Source organism: Protopterus annectens, chromosome 4.part0 (genome assembly GCF_019279795.1).
Source record: "Protopterus annectens isolate FY-2018-M chromosome 4.part0, PAN1.0, whole genome shotgun sequence".
NCBI lineage: Eukaryota > Metazoa > Chordata > Ceratodontiformes > Protopteridae > Protopterus > Protopterus annectens.
In genome coordinates, this window is record NC_056733.1 from 494943198 (window position 1) to 494968398 (window position 25201).

General features: G+C 37.3%; 1 protein-coding gene across 3 annotated transcripts in view; it reads right to left on the reverse strand.

Moving 5' to 3' along the window:
- Nucleotides 1-25201, reverse strand: part of WSCD2 (WSC domain containing 2) — a 2311682-nt gene that overhangs the window by 191316 nt on the left and 2095165 nt on the right. For 2 of the 3 annotated variants that reach the window (XM_044068416.1, XM_044068415.1), the window contains one exon: nucleotides 15411-15611. In XM_044068416.1, coding sequence (XP_043924351.1) covers nucleotides 15411-15611 — 201 coding nt within the window. The remainder of the gene's footprint in view (nucleotides 1-15410; nucleotides 15612-25201) is intronic. The other variant, XM_044068417.1, reaches the window with a different exon arrangement.

The window sequence follows — 25201 nt, forward strand, 5'->3', positions numbered from 1 at the left end:
TTTGGTGGACGAGACGTATATTGCAGGTCAACGACACACATGTGTTGAGGAAATATTCATGCTCACTGGCATGTGCTGACATGGCATCCAGGAACTGGTGGAATACTCTGGATGCTGATGCCTGTGAGATGCCCATGATATCCCCAGTTGTGCTTTGGGAGGTAACTGTGGCTAGAATACCTAGGCCTACACATACCTTGGTATCCACTGGGATGGGTTCCCCTCGGCCAGTTTGGTGTGTCAGGTGTGTCTGGCACAGCTCAACAATTTGCTGTTGGAGGTCTCTGTTCACCCAATAGTGCTCCACTATCTCCAGCTCATGTAGGCCCTGTTGGTTACCCTGGGTCTGTACACTCTTTTCTGTCTCCTCACTGTGGGTTGTTCGCCAGCATTCACATCCTCTCTATGTTGCCTGCTGCAGCCCTTCTCATTTTGTAGGTTTGTTTGTTAAAATTTCCCCGCTTGTATACACCGGTAGTGTAGAGTGTGAAAAAACTAGAGGGGAAGGTGTTTGCTTAGTTTATAGTAGTGTTCTGGGCTGGGCTGGTCTGCTGCTTGTGTAATTAGCTGATTCTGATACATTTCACCTGTCAGCTCAGCTAGTTCTCCTTGATTACCTTCTTACTGCTGTTTTCCCTTCCCATTGCCTCCCTGTTCAAATGTGCACAGAGCTGCTATTTCCTGGTTTAACTTCTTTTTTCTTCCTGTAAAACCTGGTGCGCGGTGTGCACATCTGCTTACACTTTCTAAAGGGTGCTAGGCAGGTTTAGACACACCCCTAGCTTAGCTGTGCTAAGCTAGGAGCAAACTCGAGCCACAGGGCTCCAATCCACTTACAGTATGCCTGACACCCCCCCCATGATGTCACCTATATCCTAGTCTTGCACCCAGCTATTTATACTCTTACACTCTTGGGACCTGCCTCACTCACACCCTGGGGAAAACTGGGATTCACTATCCTTCACCTCATTTGCACAGGATTGCCTGCTAATGCATAGTTACATGACCCACACTGAGCCTCCCCCCTTAGTAACCATTACTTACTGGCCAGATTGTCTTCTGCCTGCCATTGATGTGCATGGCAGACTACTTCTTTTAGTCAGAATGCTTATTTTAGGTTTATTTTATTATTTTCCCTCCAATCCCATTTGCGTGCCACTGCCCTATGCTTCAACGGACGTGATTGGCAGACATTTCATAAAAGTTGAATTTTGTACATTTGGCATTGTTTGCAATGCCAATGGCATTCTACTTGGCCATTGGCATCCTTCCTCAATGCCATACAGCCTTTATTTGGAGCTGTCATAGCTCTGTTTTGCAGTTTGCAGTACCGTACTCCGTTACTAACTGAGTACATATCTGCATATTATGCTAGTCCTGCATGCCCTGATTCCTGCTTCCTGGATGGCAAATTTACCTCATCTGCATGGTTTTCTCCTGCAAATGGGGTGATCTGCATACGGGGGCTGGGGACATGCAGCACTAGTGCTACAGCGCTCGTGCGCGTCAGATGTGCATGTACGTGGATCGCTCGGCCGCTATATTGGCAATATTTCATCTAACACTAATCATGCACGCCGTGTACGCTTTTGAGAATCCAGGGTGATATCATTTATATAAACTCTTAGCTCATAGTTGTTTTACTAAAAGTGACGAGGAAATGTACAAAGAATGAAATCAGCCATCAAACACTCTTTAAATGAGGTTGCGATGCTCTACATGCATTTTTTAACCAAGAAAAGAGCAGCAAGTCTGCAGAGACTACGACCAGTCAACAAACTCACACATGTGTCTAGAAGTTTCTATTTCTACTTTTCTGAATTGGAATACCCATTTGTGAGTTTGTGACAGGTCAGAGTCTCTGCAGACTTATTGCTTTTTCCTTATTTTTTTATGTGAGGTCTGATTTTTTTCTGTTTGTGATGCATGCATTTTTTTACACAATGCTATTTGTATTAACTTACATATAAATGTAAACATTATTTTAACTGAGAAATAGAGGCAGTAGCACATATGCTTCAGTAATCTCATGGCCTCCATTCCATAAAATACTTAAAAAAAACATTTAGTTAAACTACACAAGCACTTTATAGATAAAAAGACACTGAATCAATTAACTTTAATGTTCAATATGAAGGTAAGACAAGCCAGCAAAAGACTTTCATCTTATAAACATATAAGCACATTCTACACAAGGTAAGTTAAGTGGCCAATTGATACACAAATAAGCCCTTTAAATTTGAAAGCTTGGTACTTTAAAGCCTTAGGGCAAGAACAAGAAATTGTGTGTGTGTGTGTGTGTGTGTGTGTGTGTGTGTGTGTGTGTGTGTGTGTGTGTGTGTGTGTGTGTGTGTGTGTGTGTGTCTGGTTTTACTACATAATTGTGCAAGTTGAGTTTTTAAGATTTAATTTTATGTAATGTGCATTATATCCCATTGAAGGCTTATTCTGAAGTGTTAGGATCTTGTACTGTGTCTGAGTAAAAGTTCCTCATTTTATATTTTGTGGTCATATCTCTATTACTGGGCTTTGCAGTGTCCCTGCCAAAGAAGGAAAAGATTAGGGAGCATTATGACTGGCTGAAGCAGCGAACAAGGAAGTAGGGTTTGGACTCACAGAAGGATGATTAGGTCAGTCAGAAACATCCACTAATGCCACTTACAGGTTTCATCTTAGCCAAGAATAGACAGCAATACTCAGTTTTGGTGTGGTAAGGTCTACTTAGGGATCAAAACTTAAAATGAGGCAGATGGTAGTGTTACAGAAGTAGAACAGAGGTTAGGTAGTTTGTCTGGGGAAAATTAAAAAAGCACATAGAACACGGCATTACAAAAATAAACTTAACCTGTAGCAAAATGTGCATTACAAAGATATGATTAGGAAGCTGGGGAGTTGTGATCTATGACTCAAGAGTGGATGGTGGATGCAAATGGGATCAAAGAAACACATACCAGCAGCAAGATTAGGTAGACGTACAATTAACAGTGTATAGGTGCTAATAGCAATGACTAAGAATGGATGGATGAACTTTTAGTAGAGATTTTCATAAAGAAGGGCAAAAATTGTGAAGTCACAGAAGGATGACTACCACCACATGAAGGGAACAATGGAGTGCACAGGCTCAGAACATAGATTAAGTGCCCTAGTGGCTAAGATAGAAGAAAGTAGAAATTGTTACAAATCAATAGGGTGTAACATCCCCAGAGACTTCATGTTGAGAACTGAGGGACTAGCAGATAGAATAAAAGATGCAGTAGGAAGGAGAGAGTTATAGACATTAGTGATCTGAATATGTCATGAGCAGACTGTGAGATTCTGAGTTCCAGCACAGGAAGATAACAGGGGTGACTTAAACCTTGGTCAATGAGGAGTTCAGCAAATGGGCATGACACTGTACTGCCAGAAATAACATTGTTCTGGATTTGGTCCTTGAAAGGGTCAGTACCATGCAGGTGACAGTAACATTAGTCCAAATTGATCATAATACTGTGGGTTCAGTGAGGGGTTAAGAGTAAGAATGCAAGGACAGAGGAAATGGTACAGGATTTTATGGAAGAGTATTATTATGAGTGTAGGACTAGGCAAAACATGGGTTGGGTGACTGATTCATAGGTTTATAAGTAGGTACTAGGCTATTGGCCCTAGGGTCTGAACAAGCCTAGCCAAAAAGGTACCCTGGCTTTCGCCACCCAAGAAAATTATTTTCCTGTGCCCCTGTCAAGCAGAGCCACAGATGTGGACCCCCAGGGTGAATTTCCTATTTCCCATCCAATCAACAAGATTTTTCTTGAAGAGTGCTAATGAGGAGCTTTGTTTGATATAGATAGGTAGTTTGTTCCAGAGTATGGGAAGTCTCTGGGACAGGAATCTATCCCTCCAGCATGTTCTGTTTATTGTGGTGACAAGGTTTAGGTCCCTAGAGCTTGTAGCTTGGAGGGACTGTGATTTCTTTAAGTGGAGCATGTCCAACAGCTCTGGGTTTGACATAGCTTTGTATGTTAGGCAGAGATCGCCTCCGAGTAGGCGATATGCGACAGAGTAAAGCTGGAGTTTTTTTGAGACAGTCTACGTAGGGCATCTGTTTGAGGCCAGTAATTCTCTTTACAAGGTATTTCTGCGGCCTTTCCAGTTGTTGTAGATGTCTTGTGAGGTACATACCAAAAGGGGCATTGTACTCTATAATGGGTCTAATGAGGGACGAGCAGAGGGGAACAATGACCTCTTTTTTCCTGGATGAGAAATCTTTTGTGATGAGGTGTGCTACATAGAAGGATTTCCTTGCTACTGTGGCAATGTGATTATCAAATGAAAGACTACTGTTCACCTGTGTCCCAAGGTCTCTTATCACACTTTCGGTGTTAAGTAGGCTACCACCTATGTGGTAGCTCATGGGTACAGAGTTTTACCAGAGGGGGGATGACAATGCACTTTTTGGCATTGAGCTTGAGGCCATAACTTTGACACCAGGCATCTGTCTCAGTGAGGCCCTTTTGTAGGATGTCCACATTGTTAAGAGTTTCAGTTATGGCTTCTAGTTTGGAGTCATCTCCGAACTTCATTAGCCAAAGACCTTTTGTGTTAACCCGTACTTCAGAAAAGTAGATACCTAACAGGAGAGGACCCAGGACTGAACCCTGTGGTGCTCCACTTGTCACGGGTCTGAAGTCAGATTTGGAGTCTGCTACTTTCACAGTGTGGGTTCTGTCAGTGAGCCAGTTGGCAACCCATCTTGTGACATAGGGATTTATACCTAGTTTAGTGACTTTATCTGTAATTCCAGAGTGAGGATGGTGTCAAAAGCCTTGTTGAGATCTAGATAGGCTGTGTGAACCACCTTACCCTCACCTATGGCTTTGGTGACTGCTTCAAAGAAGTCAGTCAGGTTTAGGAGACATGATTTGCCTTTTACAAACCTGAACTGGGTGGGGTCCAGAGTTTAGAGATTACCAATGTCTTTGTTTATAAGTTCCATGATGATACATTCCATAGCCTTGCAGACCAGGCTCGTTAGGCTAATGGGGCGGTAGTTTCTGGGGTCCATGATGGCTCCCCCTTTGTGAAGTGGGATAACCATCATTGCACACCATTCAGTGGGCACAAAGTCTGCTGTGAGGCTATTATTGAACATGGTGCTTAGGTGGGGTGCCAGCTCATTCTGTAGTTTATGTAGAATGCAGCATGGGATGTTGTCAGGTCCCATGGTTGCTGTGTTCTTGGCTTTGGAGAGTGTGGTTTTTACCTGTGAAGCCATGATTACAGGAACTTTGCATTCTTCCAGTATAGAGATGGGCCCTTTAGGGGGGGGGGGTTAGCACTGAACCTATCTGCCAGGATGTTGGCAATATCGGTTGGTTCTGTTTATTTAGTGCCATTGTGCTGTAACTCAGAGCAGATCTGAGTGTTGCCATTGAGATTCTTGACATAACTATAGAATGCTTTGTGGTTGTCTTTAGAATCAGTGGCAATTTTGTTTTCATAACTAGCTTTGGAGGATTTTATGAGGGATCTCAGCTTCTTACTGAGGCTGACCAGGGAGTTCTTCCTGTCATGGGATTTTACTCTTTTTTGCAGTTTCTTTCTTCTGTTGTAGAGTTTGTTTATGGCAGGGGACCATCAGACTGGCTTCTTTTTTTTGGAGGATAGCATCTTGGTTCTGTTAGGGATAGCACAATCCATGCACTCGTGTAAATGCTTATAAAGTGCATTTATGTAGGATTCAGCAGTCATACCTCTATTCTCCATCTGCATGGGTGTTGTGAAGTTTGCCACTTCTGTCTTAAGAAGTGTGACGTTTGCTTTGGAGAATTTTTTTTTGCGGTGGTTTCCCTAATGGGGGTTGGGGGCGGGATGTGGATGTCTAGGCTGATTGGCTTGTGGTCGGATCTGACCAATGAGGAATTGACCTCTGGTGTGGAACACTGGTCACCCATGTTGGTAATAACCAGGTCTAGGATATTGCTGCCCCTGGTGGGTGTGTGGATATGTTGATCCAAGGCGTTGGAATTTATGAATTCCAGAAAATGTTGTGCAAAAGAGTTGGTACATGAGTAGTTTTCCCAGTTAATGGTGGGGTAGTTGAAATCGCCCATTATTAGTGTGTTGGGTTGTGACAAACTAACGAGTAAATAAGCTATGAGATTGGCTATGGGACTGTCTCAGAGATGTAGTACTCCCTGCCATGCACAAAGGCCTGAGGAAGGAAAAAAACACAAAGAGAAAAAAATCAATAGAGCTACACAGGATGATGTGGACAATGATTAGGGCAGCAAATGGTCCTAACGGATGTCAAAGGGAAGAGAGCGCAAAGTGGATGAGACAGAATAAAAAAGCAAGGAGAATGACAATAAAGTGATGGCAGGAAATGTGCAAGCTGAAAGGGAGTTCATATGCAAACAAGTACAAGACAGCCTGCAGATCATTATAAGCCAATAACCTGTATTTAAACGTTTTCTCTAGCCACAAGGAGCATAGTAAAAGTTAATCTGGAGGAGAATTTGAGACTGCATACCTAGTTATCTAGGCTTACCTTGAAGGTAGCAAGGGTGCCACTCTGTTAGACAAGTAACAGAGATTTGTTCCAGAGGTGTGAATATGCTGGGATAAGAATCTATCACACTGACATAACTTACTTATTTGCTGATGAAGATTTACTACCTTTAACCTAATATTTCAGAATCCATGTTTCTGTGAAGGAATAGAATATCATATGTTGTTCAATCTCTTATGACTCTAAAGGATTGATGCAGACCCATATGGAGGAGTCTCTAACAAACTGAATATAGAGAGAGGGCTACCAGTCTGTCCTGATAACAAAGAGTTTTGAGGTCTCTGATCTTTTTAGTTAGGAACCTCTGAAGTCTCTCAAACTGAGTTATTTATTTAGACATACATGCATAAAGGAGAGTAATATTCAATAATTGTTAAGGGGAATTAAGACTTCTCTGGATCTAACGGAGATGCCACAGGAATATAAATGAGACAGAAAGAAAGATTTCTAAACTACTGTGGTGGAATGATGGTCAGAAGATACAGAATTATTAACGAGAGTGCTTAGATCTCTTATAACAGTGCCTGAGTGGAGAGAGATGCGTCAAATATTTTGCATAGGAAAATGTTTTGTTTGCCAAAATTAACTATACAGCATTTTTCACATTTAATCCAACACTATCCCTACCAAAACATTTGGCACACAGAAGAAACCATTGTTTGCCACAATCACTTGCAAACTGTGCTCAGAAAATGCCCTAACGTCAACAGAGTCTATGCTGAAGACCTGGAAGTTGACTTGAGAGACAAGAATTCAAGGAAATACTTAGGATTCTTCCATCTCAGGAAGAAAGAGGAAATAGGTGGAGATGAAAAAACATGAAAGCACTTCAAAACATCATGTATGCGGACTGTAGAATAGATATGTGGCCAAGCTAGGTATGGAAGTGAGATAATAAGGAAAGCTGGTGGTAAAATGCAGAAGTCCAGGAAGTCATCAAGAGAGGTAAGGATTGCAGGCAAAAGTGTGAGGTTAAAAAGGAATACTGGTTGGCTAACAAAAGAACTGAGAGAGCAGTTGCAGTAGTAAAGAACAAGGCATGGGGTTCTGGATAGTGCCTCAGCAGATGACATAAGGAGACACAATCAGGTTGCAAGACAAAAACAGAAAGATAAACAAGACAGTCAGACACCCTTCATAAGGGATGTCAGCAACAACATGCTTGCCAGTCCACAGGAAATTAAAGGCAGATGGAAGGAGTACTTCCAGTAGCTTCTGAATGAAGGAAACCACACAGAAGCTGTGCTACTCCAGACACAGCCTGTGATGAGAGTAGAGGAGGAGCCCACCATAGAAGAAGCAAGAACAGCACTAAGGAAAATGAAGTCAAGGAAATCTGCAGGCTCAGATGAGGTGAAAGCAGTTATGATAAAGAAGTTGGGTGAGATAGTGGAGAAATGGCTCCATAGCAGTATGGAGAAAAGGCATATCCCAGATGACTGGAGAGCAAGCACACTAATGCCAGTATTCAAGAGCAAAGGGGACATTCACAGCTGTGGACAGTGCAGCGGTATAAATCTCCTGTCACATTGCATCAAAAGTCTGACGATTGTTAAACAAATATGAAGAGTAGTAGAAAGTAAGATGGGAGATGATTAGTTTGGATTCAGATCAGGATGCAGCACAACTGACTCAATGTTTGCAGTGATACTGATAGTTGCAAAGAAGCTAGAAATGAGGAAAGAATGTATCTTATCATTCCTAGACCTAGAGATATGACAAGTTCCCAAGAACGCTGATTATGGTAGCCCTGTGATGGTTCAAAGTCTCAGAAACATTCGTAGAATTTGTACAAGCTATGTGCAAAGACTCAATAATACAAGTACAAAAAGTGTTCAGACTCACAGAGGGGTTTCCAGTCAGAGTGAGTGCACATCAGTATTCATCTTTGAGTCCACCGCTGTTCATACTGGTGCTGGACCACACTAACAAACAGGTAGAAGGGAACAGATCAACAAAGTTGCTGTATGCAGACGATGTGGCATTACAGGCAGACTATGAACAAGAACTTCAGAAAAGGGTAAGAGAACGGATTGCAAACTGAAGGCAAACTGGATAAAACTGTGCACAGAGAAGACTACTATAATGGCAGCAAATATAGGAAATCAGAAGAAGCTGAGAACTGAGACAGAAGGGAAAATAGTAGAACAGGTTAACACCTTCAGGTACCTAAGAGGGGTAGTTGAGGAGAAGGAAATCTGAATGAGGAGGTCAAGATTAGAATTAGAGGGCTGCAGCCAACTGTCACAGAGTGACAGGGTTAGTGTATAACAGACGGATGCCAAAAAAGTTGAAAAGTAAGGTGTCCAAAACAGTTGCATGATCAGTAGTAATATACTGTATGGTACAGAAACTTAAGCAGTGAAGGCAGATCAGCTGAGGAAGCTAAGTGATGGGGATGAAGTACTTGATACAGGTGGTAGGATGCACAATGTGGGACAGATGAAGAAATGAGGAGATAAGAACAGAAGCCGAAGCAGCTTCAATTGCAGAGAAGTTCAAAGAGAACAAATTACAGTGGTTTGTGCACATGTAAAGGCAAACAAAAGTCAATCTGATGAAGATAATTTGGGGCAGACAGGAAGAAGGCAAATGAAAATGAGGATGTCAAGAAAAGAGATGGATGGATGGACTGCCTGACAGAAGACCTGTGACAGCTAAACATGGTGATCAAAGAAGGTAGGACAGTGACTCTGAGTAGATAGGGATGGAAACAGTTGGCATGATAACCCTATGCAGGAAAACAGAGAAAAAAAGGCTTGATGATGATGAAGATCATCATGATTGTATCATCACATCCAGTTGTTAACATGGTCTAACAGATGTTGAAGCAATTGTGATGCAGCAGAAGATTAAATAAAAAAGTCACATTTCACAATCAACTGAAAACTTACATAGTCATAGTGCAGGAATATTGACCTGAAGGTCTGAAAAATAAATGCCAGACAGGAGATGACCAACATTGTCCCTGAGTACACTACTGTTACTTTTTTATTTTTTTTTCCAGAAATGGCACCTACATCTGTAATTACAGTGGTTTTGCCAGGCAACCAGTTAACTATCCACCACTTAAAAAAAGGATTTAGATTTAGAAGTCTGTCAAAAATGCCAGTATGGGGGATAGTGGCAAAGGCCTTGATGAGATCCAAATATGTTGTATGTACCATGTAACCACTATCTATTGTTTCAGTGTTGTTTTCAAAGAAATTAAACAGGTTAAAGAAGCAGTACCTTCCTTTGATACAATTGAATTAATGAGTGTCCAGGGTTAATGGATATTCAAAGTACAGATCAATAGGTCTCTGGTCTGAGATAATAGGTTACATAGCTTCCATATCAGGCTGTCTGAGGCTAATGGATCTAAAGATACCAAGGTCCTTGGTTTGGCTACCCAGGTGTAATGGCAGTACAATGGCTTTTTTCCAGGCTCCAGGAATCTAACTAGTGGAGAATCTTACATTAAATAGGGTAAGTTGGGGTTTGGATAGGCCAGATATGGCAGTGATAATAGTGTAACTTGGTATATTATTTGGGCACATGGATGAGATGATATTAGTTTTTGAGAACATTGATAGGAGGATGGAGTAAAACATCCACTAAATTTAGCACCTAGGATATTAGTTATTCCCTTTGGGTCAGAATGGGCAGTATTATTGTAGGCTATCTATGGACATTGTTGTATTTTAGTTTTTAATTTTCTTGCATACTCAAAAAGATTTGCAATTATTTTGGTTTTAGTTGCTGTTTTAAGTTCATAATCTGCTTTCAACTTCCTTATGATTCTTTATTAGTTTATTAGTTTTCTTAAGTCTACTGTTAAGTTAGTGAAATGAGACTTCTTAAAAGTGTTAAGTAATTTCTTTCTTTCTCTTGTGCTATAATTTATTCATATGGGTACTCTACAATGGGAAGTTTTTTTTTTTTTTAATTTCTCAGTATATTTTGTTCACATAAGGGACTGCCCTTTGCCCTATCAATACAACTATTTAGATAGGAGTAGAAGTTGGAGGTATAGACAGCAGCATTAGCAATGGGAACTACAGGAGGAGGAGGAAGATTACAGAATTTATTTAGTTATCATGTAACTGAAGAAGTTTTGTTTTTCAGAAGTCCCTATATACAAAGGTATATGACAGGGGGAAAATGCCAGTTCTAAAAGAAAATAGAAACATTTTCCAGGACTTTATTTTATTCATCTGTTGAGCAGGCATGTACAAACATTTAAGATGGATGACATTCAGGGCCTGCTGGCTTATCAAAGACAGTATAAAGCAGGAACTGGACATGCTCTCTCCCAGGGTTCTAAAAGATGTTGTCAGTATGAAAGCAGATTCTGAGACAAAGCGCTTTAACAGATAATTATCCACTGCAGTAGTGCCATGGGACTTGAAGACTGGAAGTGCAGTTTTGTTGTAAAAGGAGAATGAGCAGGAAAAAATGTAAACATAGACTTAAAAAGTAAAACGTCATGGACATTTGAGGCCAAGTCAGAGAAACACATGTATGTCTTTAAGGGGTTATTTAAGCAATAACTTATGACGTGATGTGGTATACTGAAGATTTACCCAAGGTTGGTGTGGTTTAATCATGAGGACAAAGCCTGAGTCATTAAATAAAGCCAACCGTGGGTAAATCTTCAATATACCACAACCACAGAGTCAGTTATTGCTATTATACAATGACATTATTTAAGAAAAAAAATACTTACTTTTCTTAAATAATGTCTTTGTATAACGGCACATTACTGTTCTTCCACTGGTTGTGGTACACTGCTTCCTTGTTTTGATGTCATGAGCAGGCATTTGGGACTTGCGTCCCATGCATATCCAGTACATCAATGCTTTGAAACGGAAGCAACAGAGAAAACAAGGTCTCTGTTGCTCCGTTTTTTCTTTTTTTTTTTTATCTGTTCAAAAAATGTTTTGAGCCTTTATACCAACGGAACAACGGAAAAAAAGTCAGGGTGATTGGACCTTTTTCTGTTGGTATATTGTGGAATTTACAACGGGCATCCTGTCCAATCACCATGCACGTTTTGGTAATGGGGAGTCGTTGTATAATTGCATATATCTCATGGGTTTCCACTACAGGAAGTTTAAGGTACTACACATTGAAGATTCCAGCTTGGCTGGGTCTTTGATGCAATTTGTACTGAATAGTTTGTCTGTGTGACTTTTTTACCCTTTGGTTTGGAAGCTGCAAGCTACAAATTCTTGCAGAGAAAGCCAGAAGAATTTTAACGGATAGTTGATTCCATTAAAAAAAAAAAAAAAAAAAAAAAACAATAAAACTTAATCTACTTCTGTAATAACTAGATTACAGTAGTACTGGCAGATGTTATTTACATGAATGTTACTAAGACCTTTGGCTTAGTAGCACTTAGTTATTTCTAGCAAGATGGGAGGAGCAGGATGGGATAATAACTGTGGAACTTGATTACTGCATGGCGAAAGTGCAGGATACAGAGGGCAGTGTTCACAGAACAATGTCCAAAATAAGGAACATGACAAGTGGAGTACCGTACAGATTTGTTCTGGATCCAAAACTTTTAAATAAGTTTGTTGTAAACATATCAGTATAGAAAATATGACTAGACTATTTGCTGTTAGAAATATGTCACAAGTCACAGAGACTGAAGCAGGACAATTCTATGTAAGCAGTTGAGATTTAGGACAGACAAATGCAGTGGACAGAAAGTTATCTGAGCAGATCAGGAAAAAGGATCAGGGACTATTAATCTCACTTGGACAAGACTAGACGGAGAAGACTGAGAGGGCATTCACAACAGGAAACAGACTGCTGAGTTACTTCTTCAGGGAGACAGACTCAAGAAGTAAATATATAATTCTGCCATTATACTGGGCCTTGTCAAGCCACACCTTGAATATTAAAAGCAGTGGTGAAGGCCATACAAGGAGATGGCTATCAGTTTGTTGGAAGAAGTTTAGTGGACATCAATCGAAAAGGTACAGATAATGGGGAGGAAAAGGATATGATCTGATACTAGGGAGCTCAAACTCTTTTCCTGGAGACAAGAAGGAGACAGAGACAAGTTATAGGAACTCAAGATCCTCTCAGATAGAGATATGGAGGTGCTATCCTGAACAAGAAGAACAGAGGGGTGAAAAGGGGACACAGGCAGCAGATAGTAGGGATCAACTACTCTGGATTTGTTGAATCATTTCTTCATAGAGATAGTTTTGGATCCATTGACTGCATTATTGGAATGGATGGGGGAGTGACACTCCACAGTGACATTCAAGAGGGTCTGGCTCAAGTGGAGAAGGAGTGAAGAGGAAAACGGGATGGAGGCGGTATAACACAAAATGCCCATAAAGCAGACTACAAAGACTTTCTGTCTCCCTCATCTGTCGAGGAACTATAAAATAGTGCCATGTATTGCTCAGTCATGAATGTCTGTTTCTGATGCATTTTTAAAGCAGAAATAAACTGTGTCCCTCTAACAGACGTAAACTGTGTTTGTGTAGCTAAGTACATTAATTCTATCTAATGAACTCATTTCAATAACACATACATATGGCATGAATGAAAGTAAAAGCACAGTGAGACAAAACAGCTATTCTTCCTTCAGGCAGGAATATCTGTACAGACATCAATTCTCTTTCATTTAGTTAAAAAAAGCACCAAGCTCAGCAATATTGTAGATAAAACAGAAGACTGCTAATTCCTTTAACTATGGGGAAGAAAGTATCCTATCAGTAGAGTACCTAAATAAGTACTGCTGTCAAATGAGTTCCTCTACAACACAAACTCTGTAAAAAGTGTAAATAAGCATTGACATAAATGCATGATCCATTTTACATATTCTGGCAAACCCTTGTGAGCTGCAATTCCTCATTGCTTCCTTAATATTGGTCTGAAGGTCCTATAGTTACCTGGCACTCCTATCTATCTTTTCACTGGTAAAGTGCCGAAGCCACCAGAGATCATAGAATCAGAATGCACAATACAACTGGGCAAGTGGCCATTACATCTTGCCAATACCCACCCATAGACCTTATCTCCTTTCCAAGCAGCAACAGGCCACTCATACCAGGGAAACGTAATGAATACCCATCCAAAAAACTAATGCCTTATCAAGGGAAGAGATTGTGTCACATTGCTTGATCTGTAGAGGAAGTATGTTTAGAAAATGAGCGGTTATTTCTTAACAAATATGTCCACTGTCATTCTTTTATTTTCTGAAGCAGGTTCATATTTCTGGTTCTAATGTTCACATGTTTGATTTTTAGAGAAACAAAAGGTCTTGGACTCCTGTATCCCTAAAGGCCCTGAAGAGAAGGCACTGATTGTCCCTAAGGAATCTGTAGGAGACTGAGAACCTTCGACCTTCAGACACTTTTGATAACACAGATCTTTAGTTTCTTGATCTGGTGAGGAAAATGGTGCTAATTTTTCTGGCAGAAACAAATGGTAGCACAGTGGTCAGCTGAAGTACTAAAATAAATATAGACCTAGAATCTCTGCCTGTGAGTTGAAAATGTGGACATATGGTTCTCCGTCCAATGCACAGCTGAGATATCTAGTCCAAATAACTGCAGCACAGGGCCTTGTTCTATTGCTACCTAGCAGAGTGTAATGAATGCCTGATGGGTATGTAACAGGGCTGAAGCATTGAAACATCAGCAAACAATTACAAAAATGTGCTTCTTTTAAAACATATTAAGAGGTTGGTGATCTTTCTAAGTGAACTGTGTGACCTGTTAAAGGAAGTCATGGCACTTTAAAGGTTATAGCGTGAAGAGAGTAAAAACACTAACTTCTGAAACATCTTGTTACACTTTTAAAATTTTTTTCCAAGGGGGTTTCATCACCCTGCCCACACACACACACACACACACACACACACACACACACACACACACACACACACACACACACACACACACACACACACACACACACACACACACACACACAAACACACACACACACACGCACACATGCACACACAGTATTACTACATAACTTCATGACTATCACAGAATAGGGGGATGTACTGGTGGATATTCCATCCTTTGTATTTAAATACCCGATCATGATCACAATCAATAAACTTTGAATGGACACTCAGTTTGGGGGAAGAGCTAGAACCCCCAGAATAAAAAAATGTAATGAATTTCTAATTATTGAGGCTCTGCAAAATCTCAGTTTCTTCATTTTTGATCAAGCTCATACATATGATAGAACTCAAATGGAGTACCTCAGCAATAGTGTAGCTGGAATTAGATAAAGGGGTCAGCATAACACAATCATACTTTGAAAAATAAAACAAACTGTATTTAAAAAAATTCATATTAGATAAATATAGTAGTTTTATAGCCCTCTGAAGCTTAAGCAATAAACAAATCACTGCACACCACACCAATGGTATTTTTTATCTGAAGCAACTTTTCTCTGGGAATACAGCAATACTAAATGTGTTATTTTCTCCATCATGTGGCAGAATTATAGTTTCTTATCTGAGTTACAGTGGGCAAAAGTTAGAGCTTACAGCTCCAAGTAATTGAGAGAAGATTTAGGCATCCATTGAAAATGTCCTTTATTAGAAGTATTGCATCACAGAATACAGTGTTTGTAGTGTTTCTGCAATGAAGTCAACATCTGAGTAATGCTTTGGCCTGTTATGCAGCAAGCATATACCTTATTAGAAATGTGCATACAAGAGAAACTCATGACTATGCTTGGTGTTGATGGTGATAATTTTAAATATAATTATAATATGTTAATGTTAATACATATTATTGTTACATCAAAGAAATGAATTATGGGATATCCTAAAATTAAAATATGTATCTCTAACTGATAGGCAGTATACATGGATTCTAAATTAATCACTTACCTTTACCTTTCCAATGACCCTGCGATGCAAATCCAATGTGCCCACCATATTTCCGATTGAATTCAGCCATCAGTGCTTTATATGGGTTACGAATTAGCAAAATTGCAGCACTGAAGATTTCAATTTCCTTTTTGCCACTTTCATGAGTCTTAATACATATAGTCCTCCTACTTTTCCAATTATCTTTCTCACCTTTGAAACCTGCATAGATAATAAATACAGCTATGAGAATGCAAATGGTGGCAATGCCTTCCAAATTAATGGTTTGCTTCGCCTGGCAACTGAGTATGAATGCAACAGCAATGAAATATCTGAAATATTTAATTCACTAACTTCTCCAAAATGTTACACATTTAAATATTTGGCAGTGCTACAGTTTCTGAAAATATGTAACAGAAACACAACGCAAAACAACGATGAATTTGAAATCAAACTGTGCCCAGACACAGAAAACTATACCAAAGTAATATGATTTTTGTGAGGGATGGCTGTGAAGGAATGAATATAGAATTTGTTAAATAAGACATGGCTTCAAATGCAGTTCTAAAAAGTGACTTAGCTTGCAATATAAGAAAATCGAATTATCTTTATTAGAGAGTTGCTTTAGCCACAAGAATATCCATGTGTCTGCACTGCAACCTTTACTTATATTGTATACTTTCTGCAGTATTTATTCCTAAGATATTTCTGAATAATGTTTTTTTAACTAATTTTTTTAATTTCCATCTAATATTTTCTTTACCTTTTGGTGTCTGTATAATTTTAACTGTATGTGTAAAATAAGTCTTTTCTCACAAATCTACTGAAAAGGGGCTAACAGCCCAGTTTGACCATTGCAGTTAAGAAATGCAAATGAATAGATAAATAAATACATACATATATACATACATACATAAACATTCTGATTTACTGAAATGAATACATGAGAAATTTTGGAATTATGGTAGATCATAAATTCAGTCTACTGATACTCATACAGTCATAATTGCTACATCAAACCTCAGCCTGTTAGAATATAATTCGACAGACTATTAACTGTGTCAGTATATAAAACTACTACAAAAGTACAATATGCAAAGATTTATTATCCATGCTCAACACCAAGCTTTTTATATACTATATTTATACATTTGTACCCCATAGCAGGCAGTAAAATTATGGGCATCATTAACAAAAACATACAACTACTACAGAAGATCAAAATATGGCACAGAAAAGTAACTGAACAATGTCAAAAATATCTTAAACTGTATTCCCCAAAGCAAGTAGGTGGGTGGGTGGGGATCTCTTAGATCTCTTTAACATATATACTGACTCAGCAGTCCCACAGGTGTTAAGCAACTGCAGCACTATACAACCTCATGCTATATGTCACGTATAAATATACACACACATAGTGACCATGCAAATGATCAACTGCACAACTTGTTGATGTGTACAAGAGGCATATCTATGCACTGAATCCCAGGATCATTGAGAAGTGCTAGAACTAAGTTTGTAGCAAATCCCTTTGGTTGTGGCTATGCAGACATGAAGTCAATATATACATGAACAAGCAATTATTTGGGAGTGGAACACCCCCCCCCCCCATGAATGCTACTGTTACAGTTTGCATTGCATTTGTAATTAACTGACGGCAGCTTTATCTAGATAATTCATGTAAATGCTGCAGTCACAGTTTGCATTCTGTTTGAGTAGTATTTAATCCCAATACTGCACAGGTAACTCAGAAGTAGAAGTGAATGTGTGCAGAATTTTGGTGCTTATAGGTTTAAATTTTACTTATTCCATGTAAAATTCATACTCCTCTCATTGTCATGAATTTTTCTCAGTCACTGCTCTTGTAAATAGTGTATATAAGGATTTTCTTTTTGCTGATGGTTTAATTTTTAACTCAACTGTAAAATATATACACATGTGTATCATCTGCATTATATGATGAATAAGTTGTACTACCATATCCTTTCCCTGGGCTGAGACTAAAAATGGACTTCTATAAACAGTGTGCTACCTCAGTTGACAAATACAAATAAATAAACCAGGGAGGTGTGTGTGTCTGTGTGTGATATTTTGCATTCAGTGTTGATGAGTGGTAGTATTTCTGATATTATGTGCAGCAGACAGTAAATGCAGTCATTTTATCATTTAGTTGTGTGTTTGGAAATGACACAGTCAACAATATATGAAATATTCATATATATATATATATATATATATATATATATATATATATATATATATATATTTATGCAGGTTTACCATCACAAATACGAGTGAAGGTTCGGCGACCATGGGATGTTGAATTACAGTTGCCAAATGTCATGTGTGGAAGTCCCGCTTCAGCAAGTGTACTATGTATTCGCACATATGTGGTTGATCTTATAACTAATGATGATGGTGCAATGGGGAATGGGACATTTACCCTTTTCCCCATTGTAGTTCAATCTCACAGTTGGAATATATAATTTGCTGGGGGTGTGAGGGGCACATTCCTTTATGGGGGAGTGCAGGGGGGTTTGCCCCTCTTCAAAAATATGTAGTTCAGTGTTGTGCAGTACGTTCATACTGCTGACAACAAGAACTTACACTACTGATTTGAAAGGTGTAGGGGAAACAATATGTCGAATAATGCCAAATTTGAATAATCAGCAAGATGTTCAACATACTGACATAGTCAGTGTTCCGTGTTTGGTGTTGTGGTTTGATGCAATGTACATTTTTTTGTTTTGTCCATTCAATTTTGACTGTAAACCATAAATATATATATATATATATATATATATATATATATATATATATATATATATAGGTTCACTTTATAATCTCAAAATTCTGAAATACCGAATTTCAGAATATTGAGATCATAAAGCCGAAACACCACAATACCGAATGCCCATAATCGCGAAACTCAAAATCTCGACACTTACATCCACACACTCACATACACACAACTGCCCCCCACACACAAACAAAACTAACCTAAACTAGCTGTACCCCCCACCCCCCCACTTATATATATTAACTCCGAGAACGCACAATCACACACACAAAGGCCATTCGCACACACACATTTCACAGCCCCTTGCACACACACATCACAACCAAAACACACACTAACATACACTACAGCACATAACCTACACACTCATACAAACTTACCTGCACTTACATCCATTCATACACCGCAACACCAGAAGCTTCGAACTTCGGTATTTTGCATTTTGTGCTTCTGGTGTTTCGCGATTTCGAGCATTCGGTATTCTAATCTCGGTATTCTGAAATTCAGTATTTCAGAATATCGAGATTATGAAGTGAACCCATATACATACACACACACACATCCACACACACACACACACATATATATATATATATATATATATATATATATATATATATATATATATATATATGGAGACCACTATTTTTTGCTGAAAGGTGTTATGATCGGTATCTGTTTAGCTGACATAATTTGGTCAACAAAATAGATGGTCGACACCTGTCGACTAAATTAGCAGATTGGATGATTTTTGGGGTTGGGAAATTTGCTCTTTCCCCAAGAAATGTGCAATTCCATAGTTAGACTATATAATTAGCAGGGGTGTGAGGGTACATGGGGACTTTTATACTGCAGAAAAGATGTTTTCTTTTGACTTTTGTTGTAAACATTTTGCATGTGCTGACAGTGATGTTTGGCACATGTATAGTAGTGTGTTGATGTTCATAATACTGATAATTTCCTGTTGACATTATGCAACATTAGTGCCAAAAAAAAATATATATATATATCTATATATATATATATATATATATATATATATATATATATATATATATATATATACATTTCTTTTAAGAAATGTTTCATCAAATCAGAAAAAAATGTACAAATGTAATCCAAAACCTAGTGAACAGAAACATACTTTTACAATTTCACATACAGCAAATGCACCTCCAAATGTATGCTTTGCAGGGGGGGCCAGTTCCAGTGCACCCCCACATCCTTTTCTTATGTATACTAACTCCAAACTGCCACACACAGTGAATTGCTCTTAATGCACAAACACAAAATTGTGGGTGGGCATTAGCATGATAGAAATGGATTACTAGACCAATTTTCCTTGTTATTTAATATCAGGTCTTGCACTAGTGACATGCACAACAAGTTTAATTTTTCCTGAATTCGGACTGTAATCTCAGCACTCCACTCACTACAACAGTTCTTACAACTACAAAAAAAAAAAAGTCAAAATCAGAACATGTTTGCTACATTGTGAACATACACACAAACAATCCATAGCTGCTGTATTCCATCTTCCACCTGAGAGGCAGTAATGATAATAACCATGACAACATTCAAGAAACTGGCTGTTTACATAATTTAACCTACAGAAATTGTAAATGTAGGGGGCGGAGCCTAGATGCCCAACTGGTAGCAGCTTTTTTCTTGAGCTCCACATCAGCTACTAAGAAACAGGAAAATTATTACTTTAAAATTCTGTCACTAGCTCCTTAAAGTTATACAATCTATTTGTGAATATATAATCTACTAGATTCTCAACTCTGGAGTCTTTTCTTAAAAAAATTCCTGTCAAAACTAATGATTATACAACTGAACAGAGATGAGCAACTCAAAATCTTTACATGCTGATTCCACATTAAGGAAGAAGATCCAATCTATCTCTACCACTCTCCAGGAATTGTCTCCAAAAATGGGTTGATTTACTGACAACCTTGAAACTTTAAAGATGAACTGTCAACAACAAACTGATGTTCTGAAGGAAATACCCCAGCAGCAACAATCCAAAATTCTGAACATTGAAACTTCACTGAATGACATACACAAAAGGCTTAAAGAAGATGAATCCCACTGTGAGACCATACTGCAACAAAATAACTGGCTGATAAAGTAGATGACATTGAAAACAGAGAGAAGAGAACAAATATTAGAATTTTTGGTCTCCCTGAAAAAACAGAAGTAGAAGATATTATTTCCTTCCTAAATTCCTGGCTACTTGAATTCTTGGACATAAAAGAAGATACGTCTTACAGGATCGAGAGAGCACATAGACCCATAGTGAAACCTATTTCTTCTTCCCCTAATGCTTCTCCAAGATCTATTGTAGTGAAGTTTCTATCCTTTTTAGATAAAGAACTTATTCTGAGAACAGCTTGGAGGAAAAGTCCCTTATCTTTCAAAGGAAACCAAATAAGGCTAGACAATGATTATTCCACAAGAGTCCTGGAAATGAGAAAAAGCTCTTGGCCACTGGTAAGGCTTTTAAAGCAAAATAAAATTAAAGTACAACTAGTCTATCCAGCCAAAATCAAAATCTATCAACAGAATGAGATGAAATCTTTCAACAATATAGAAGAAGCTGTATCTTTTATTCAAAACAACAACATCATCAGAATCCCAGAAGGTATGGACTGGACACCATCTATGACCCTTAAAAGATCATCTGAGAAAAACAACTGGACAGATGTAAGAAAGAAGAAAATGAAAACTGGAGTCAAAGTCACTGTTCTTCGTAATTCTCTCAAAGATCAAGCTAAATCATAAAATGTTTATGGATATCTAGACCTAAAGAAGTATGTATCATTGCTTTACTTATCTTACATATGTCTTTATAAAAATTGCAATTTAAAATTAATAATGCTATATTCCTATTAGATACAATTGCTAGTAATGCCCAAGATATATGACTAGATGAATTCTGCACACGTGTTCATTTGCTTACTGAATTGTCTTTCCTTTTTTTTTTTTTTTGACTTGTTAAGGAAGGAAGAACGAAGTGGGTAGGAGGACATTTGAAACAGGTAATTTTGTAGCTGTCTGCTTGTTTGGTAGTCTGAGGTGGAAAATGTCAGTGTTTGGTTTTGGGTACGCAACGCAAGGAGCTCTTGGTGTATTTTATTTATTTATTTATTTTTTTTTTTGAAAATATTTCAAGCATTCTTTCATTATAAGACTTCAGCATATTATGGTATTTTTTTTCTTTTCTCTATCCCATTTACAGCTTAGTGTTTTAACATTCTAAACTGTCTTTTCTCTCTTTCATGTGGAAAGTAATCATGAGCACTGCATTGAATTCAAAAGTTGTTTCTACCCTCTTTTTACACTCAAGCACTCTTGTGCCTGTCTGTAAACTGAGCTTTGTTTAACATTATGAAGCTTGTCTGAATTGCCTTTGTGTACCGTGTCAAAAATCCGTGGTCAGCTATACAAGTGTTGCTGACGTGAAACGGGGATTTTCTTTGTCTGTCTCGCTGATTAACAGCCCATAGTTACTTGAACGTAATACTAATAAATCATTAAACTAAATGTTAAAAACCATGATAATTATTAACTTGATTCAAGTAAAGTAAACTAGAAAATGACTTCCGTAGTTACCAAGTCGGGACTACGTAAATGGCGATGACATCACTGCTACATTATAAATCTCCTCGAGTGCTTGGGAAGAATTCTGACAGGCTGCAATTACACATACAGTATTATAAAATCCACAGTCAGCTTTCAAAACGTTGACTTCACATACCTATAATACCAACAGAAATACCAGTTAAATATTTCCCTAGCAATCATATTTCAGAATACTTTGTAATTTATATGAATACTAAGTTGATTATCTGCTTTCAGTAGAAGGAAAGAGAAACTTTGGACTACAAGTAAAAAACAGTTCATCAACAGCTCCTAGCTTTAATGTCCTATGCTAATTGATAGACTAATTTATTCAACAGTGATGGAACTGCTCCTTATCAGTATCCTTCTAGTACAGGATACAGAGTTCAAGCTTATCCCTTTTATGGAAATATTACTGTAGGAATATCAAAATTACTTATTTAGTACTAACAATATCAGAAATAAGTCTGTGCATATTGATAGAAGGACATTTGTTTACCACCTGAAATAATAGCGAACAATGACTCTCAAATAAGCCACTACATTCTGTATAAAACGTTATTCCTTGAATTGGCATAAGAGCACCCCAATAGGTGATTTAATGTCTGTTTGGACATACACTATATGAGAACCCTAGACGCTCACCTAAATAAGATCTCATTTCTTCCAGAAAGTCACATTATATTACTAAATCCAATCCACTTACCAAAGATCATGCTTTACTAAACTGGCTGCTTACTAATGCCCCGTGAAAATATTTGCACTAAAGGCTTTCCCACCTTACTGTGACCATTGTATCATCATCATCATCATCATCATCAAAAAAAAGAAAAAAAAAACATATCTAAAAAGGTAACTTGGCCAGAACACCATTTGTGCAGACCTAACAATAAAAGCTCCAATGTCTCATTTGCTTAGATGTGTTACAGTAGTTGATCTAGACTAATTGGCATCAGTGAAATTTATAAAGAAAAAAAAATGCAAAGTAAGATTTCAGAAGTCACAATATCCTAAGTCAGATGTGAATTATTTGAAATGTTTTTTTTTTTATTTGCAAGTTAATATTGACCATTATAAGGTAGCAGAGTCTACTCATTATGTAAATGGCAGTCAGTAGTAAAGACTGTTTATACAGTGTGTGCAATTTATTTTAATTAAAGTAGTAGTCTGATGAAGCTATACATTTTGCAGCAAAGTATAATGTTTTATTCTCAACTAAACATGCCAAGTATACAAATCTGTCATCAGTCCCGGATGTTGATTAAATAATTTGGTGACAAATTAGTAGAATATACCATAAATATTTAGTTACAAATGGCTCTAACACATCTAAACTACCCATGCTTAAAATCTCTCAGTGGATTAAATTGAAAGGACAGTTATAGAGAGCGTATAAAATCATTTACTAGTATCATCACTTCACATTTGGACTCGGGCTCTCTCAGTTTTAATTTGTGATATTTACTCCATTTGGTATAACTATGCTGTACTTTACAAAGGAGCCATTGTGGAAATATACATTACAACTGTTATAAGGGCAGGCCCATGAGGCACAAATATTTAAGATATTAATAAATTTCTGCTTAACCCTGTTCAGTGATGTTACTATTAATCTCCATCCTGCAGTTGGTATATAAAGAAATTAAGCTATTTTCAAAATGTTAAAGCCCTAGAGGATTATGAACTTGTGTGTGTGTGTGTGTATATATATATATATATATATATATATATATATATATATATATATATATATATATATATATATATATATATATGTATATAAAAGGAAATAACTACTATGACGAGAACAAAGTTTATACACAAACACAGTATTATTGTAATTAACTAGGTCACCAAGGCTGACATGGGTAAAAGGTTGAAGTCCAAGTATGTTATAGCAAAAGACTTGCTATGCAGTATTCAAATGTTCAAATCAATATATAAGAAATGTAATGATAATGCTAAGGATCATATAGCAAATTTTTCTTTTCATTAAAAGGAAACTGAAAGGGGAATAGAAAGAGGAAATAAACAAAGAGGAAAGAAATAAATATGTATGCACAAAAAGAGGGAAAAAGGCGAAGGAAAGAAAAAAGAAAAAAAAAAGAAGGGTTTTGCTTGAATAAATAATGAAGCTTACATTTAAATGTTTGATATTGTTAACTCTACCAAATTTAACCTCACAATAGTAAAAACTACTCGATTGTTGATGTATTATTAATACATGCTTCGTTATATAAAACTTTGCATAATTCGTTAGAAAGTAAATTTCTATTTATTAGTTATTGTTGGAATCTTTCCATGGCTATATGAACTTTTTGAGTTTGTGATAGATAGGAACTGCTTGGGTAGTATCTCCTCTGTCAAATATCACCATTTGTAGATATACAGTCCATTTTCATATGTCCTGCTCATGTTTATATTATGGTAATATTGTTACTATCTAGTAGCAATAAGGAAATATGTGAAATTACTATATAGAGGAGTGACAATCACATAATACCTAATAGCAAGAGAAATGCTTTGGCAATTAGTTACATGTAATTTTTATTACTATAAATACTTGAAATACTGATCTAATACCGTATTGATTTATCCTGATCAATATTGTTATGTTTATCTATCTTTAAATTACTGAAAATTTTATGCATCCAGATGTTCTTGAGACTTTAATTGATAAATATTATCTATACATGCCTATTATCAAATTGTTAATTCTTCAACTATATAATAATTCATACAGAAATGAGGATATGTATTTCGTAATCAAACAAATGCTTATTAGTGAGATTTAATTATACTAGATACAATCAAACCATGTATTACATCAATATATTGATGTTTCCTCATGTCAATTAATCTATAGAACTTCATAAAATGCATACTCTGGAGCCTCAAGCTGGGCAAATTTATTCCAAAAAATTGGAAGTGATGGTTAATCTGACTGTTTTTTTCCCTGTCAGATTAGGAATGTTTTACATTCCATGTCAGTTAATGGATTTACTGATTGTTAAAAGTTTAGCTTTAAATATTTCTTCTTTTTTTAGGCCTCAGTCTGATATTAAATTGTGTTTTACATTGGGAAACAACACCTTTTTGCTTAAATATAATTCTTCCAGGAAGGGTGTGCAAATCTTAAATATTATGATTACTTTGTTATCACATTTATTATACTTTAAAACATTAAATAAATAAGATGGATTTGATTTTTCTTTCCTTAAACATTAATGTATTAAATAATCCAGGGAAAAGACTCAACCTATTAAAATATTTGAAATTAAATAAAGCACAAGTAATATTCTTACAACAAACCCACTTCAAAATAAATGAAAGTTTTAGCTGGAACCCGAACAAATACTTAAAACTATCCAACTCCTCATTTACCAAA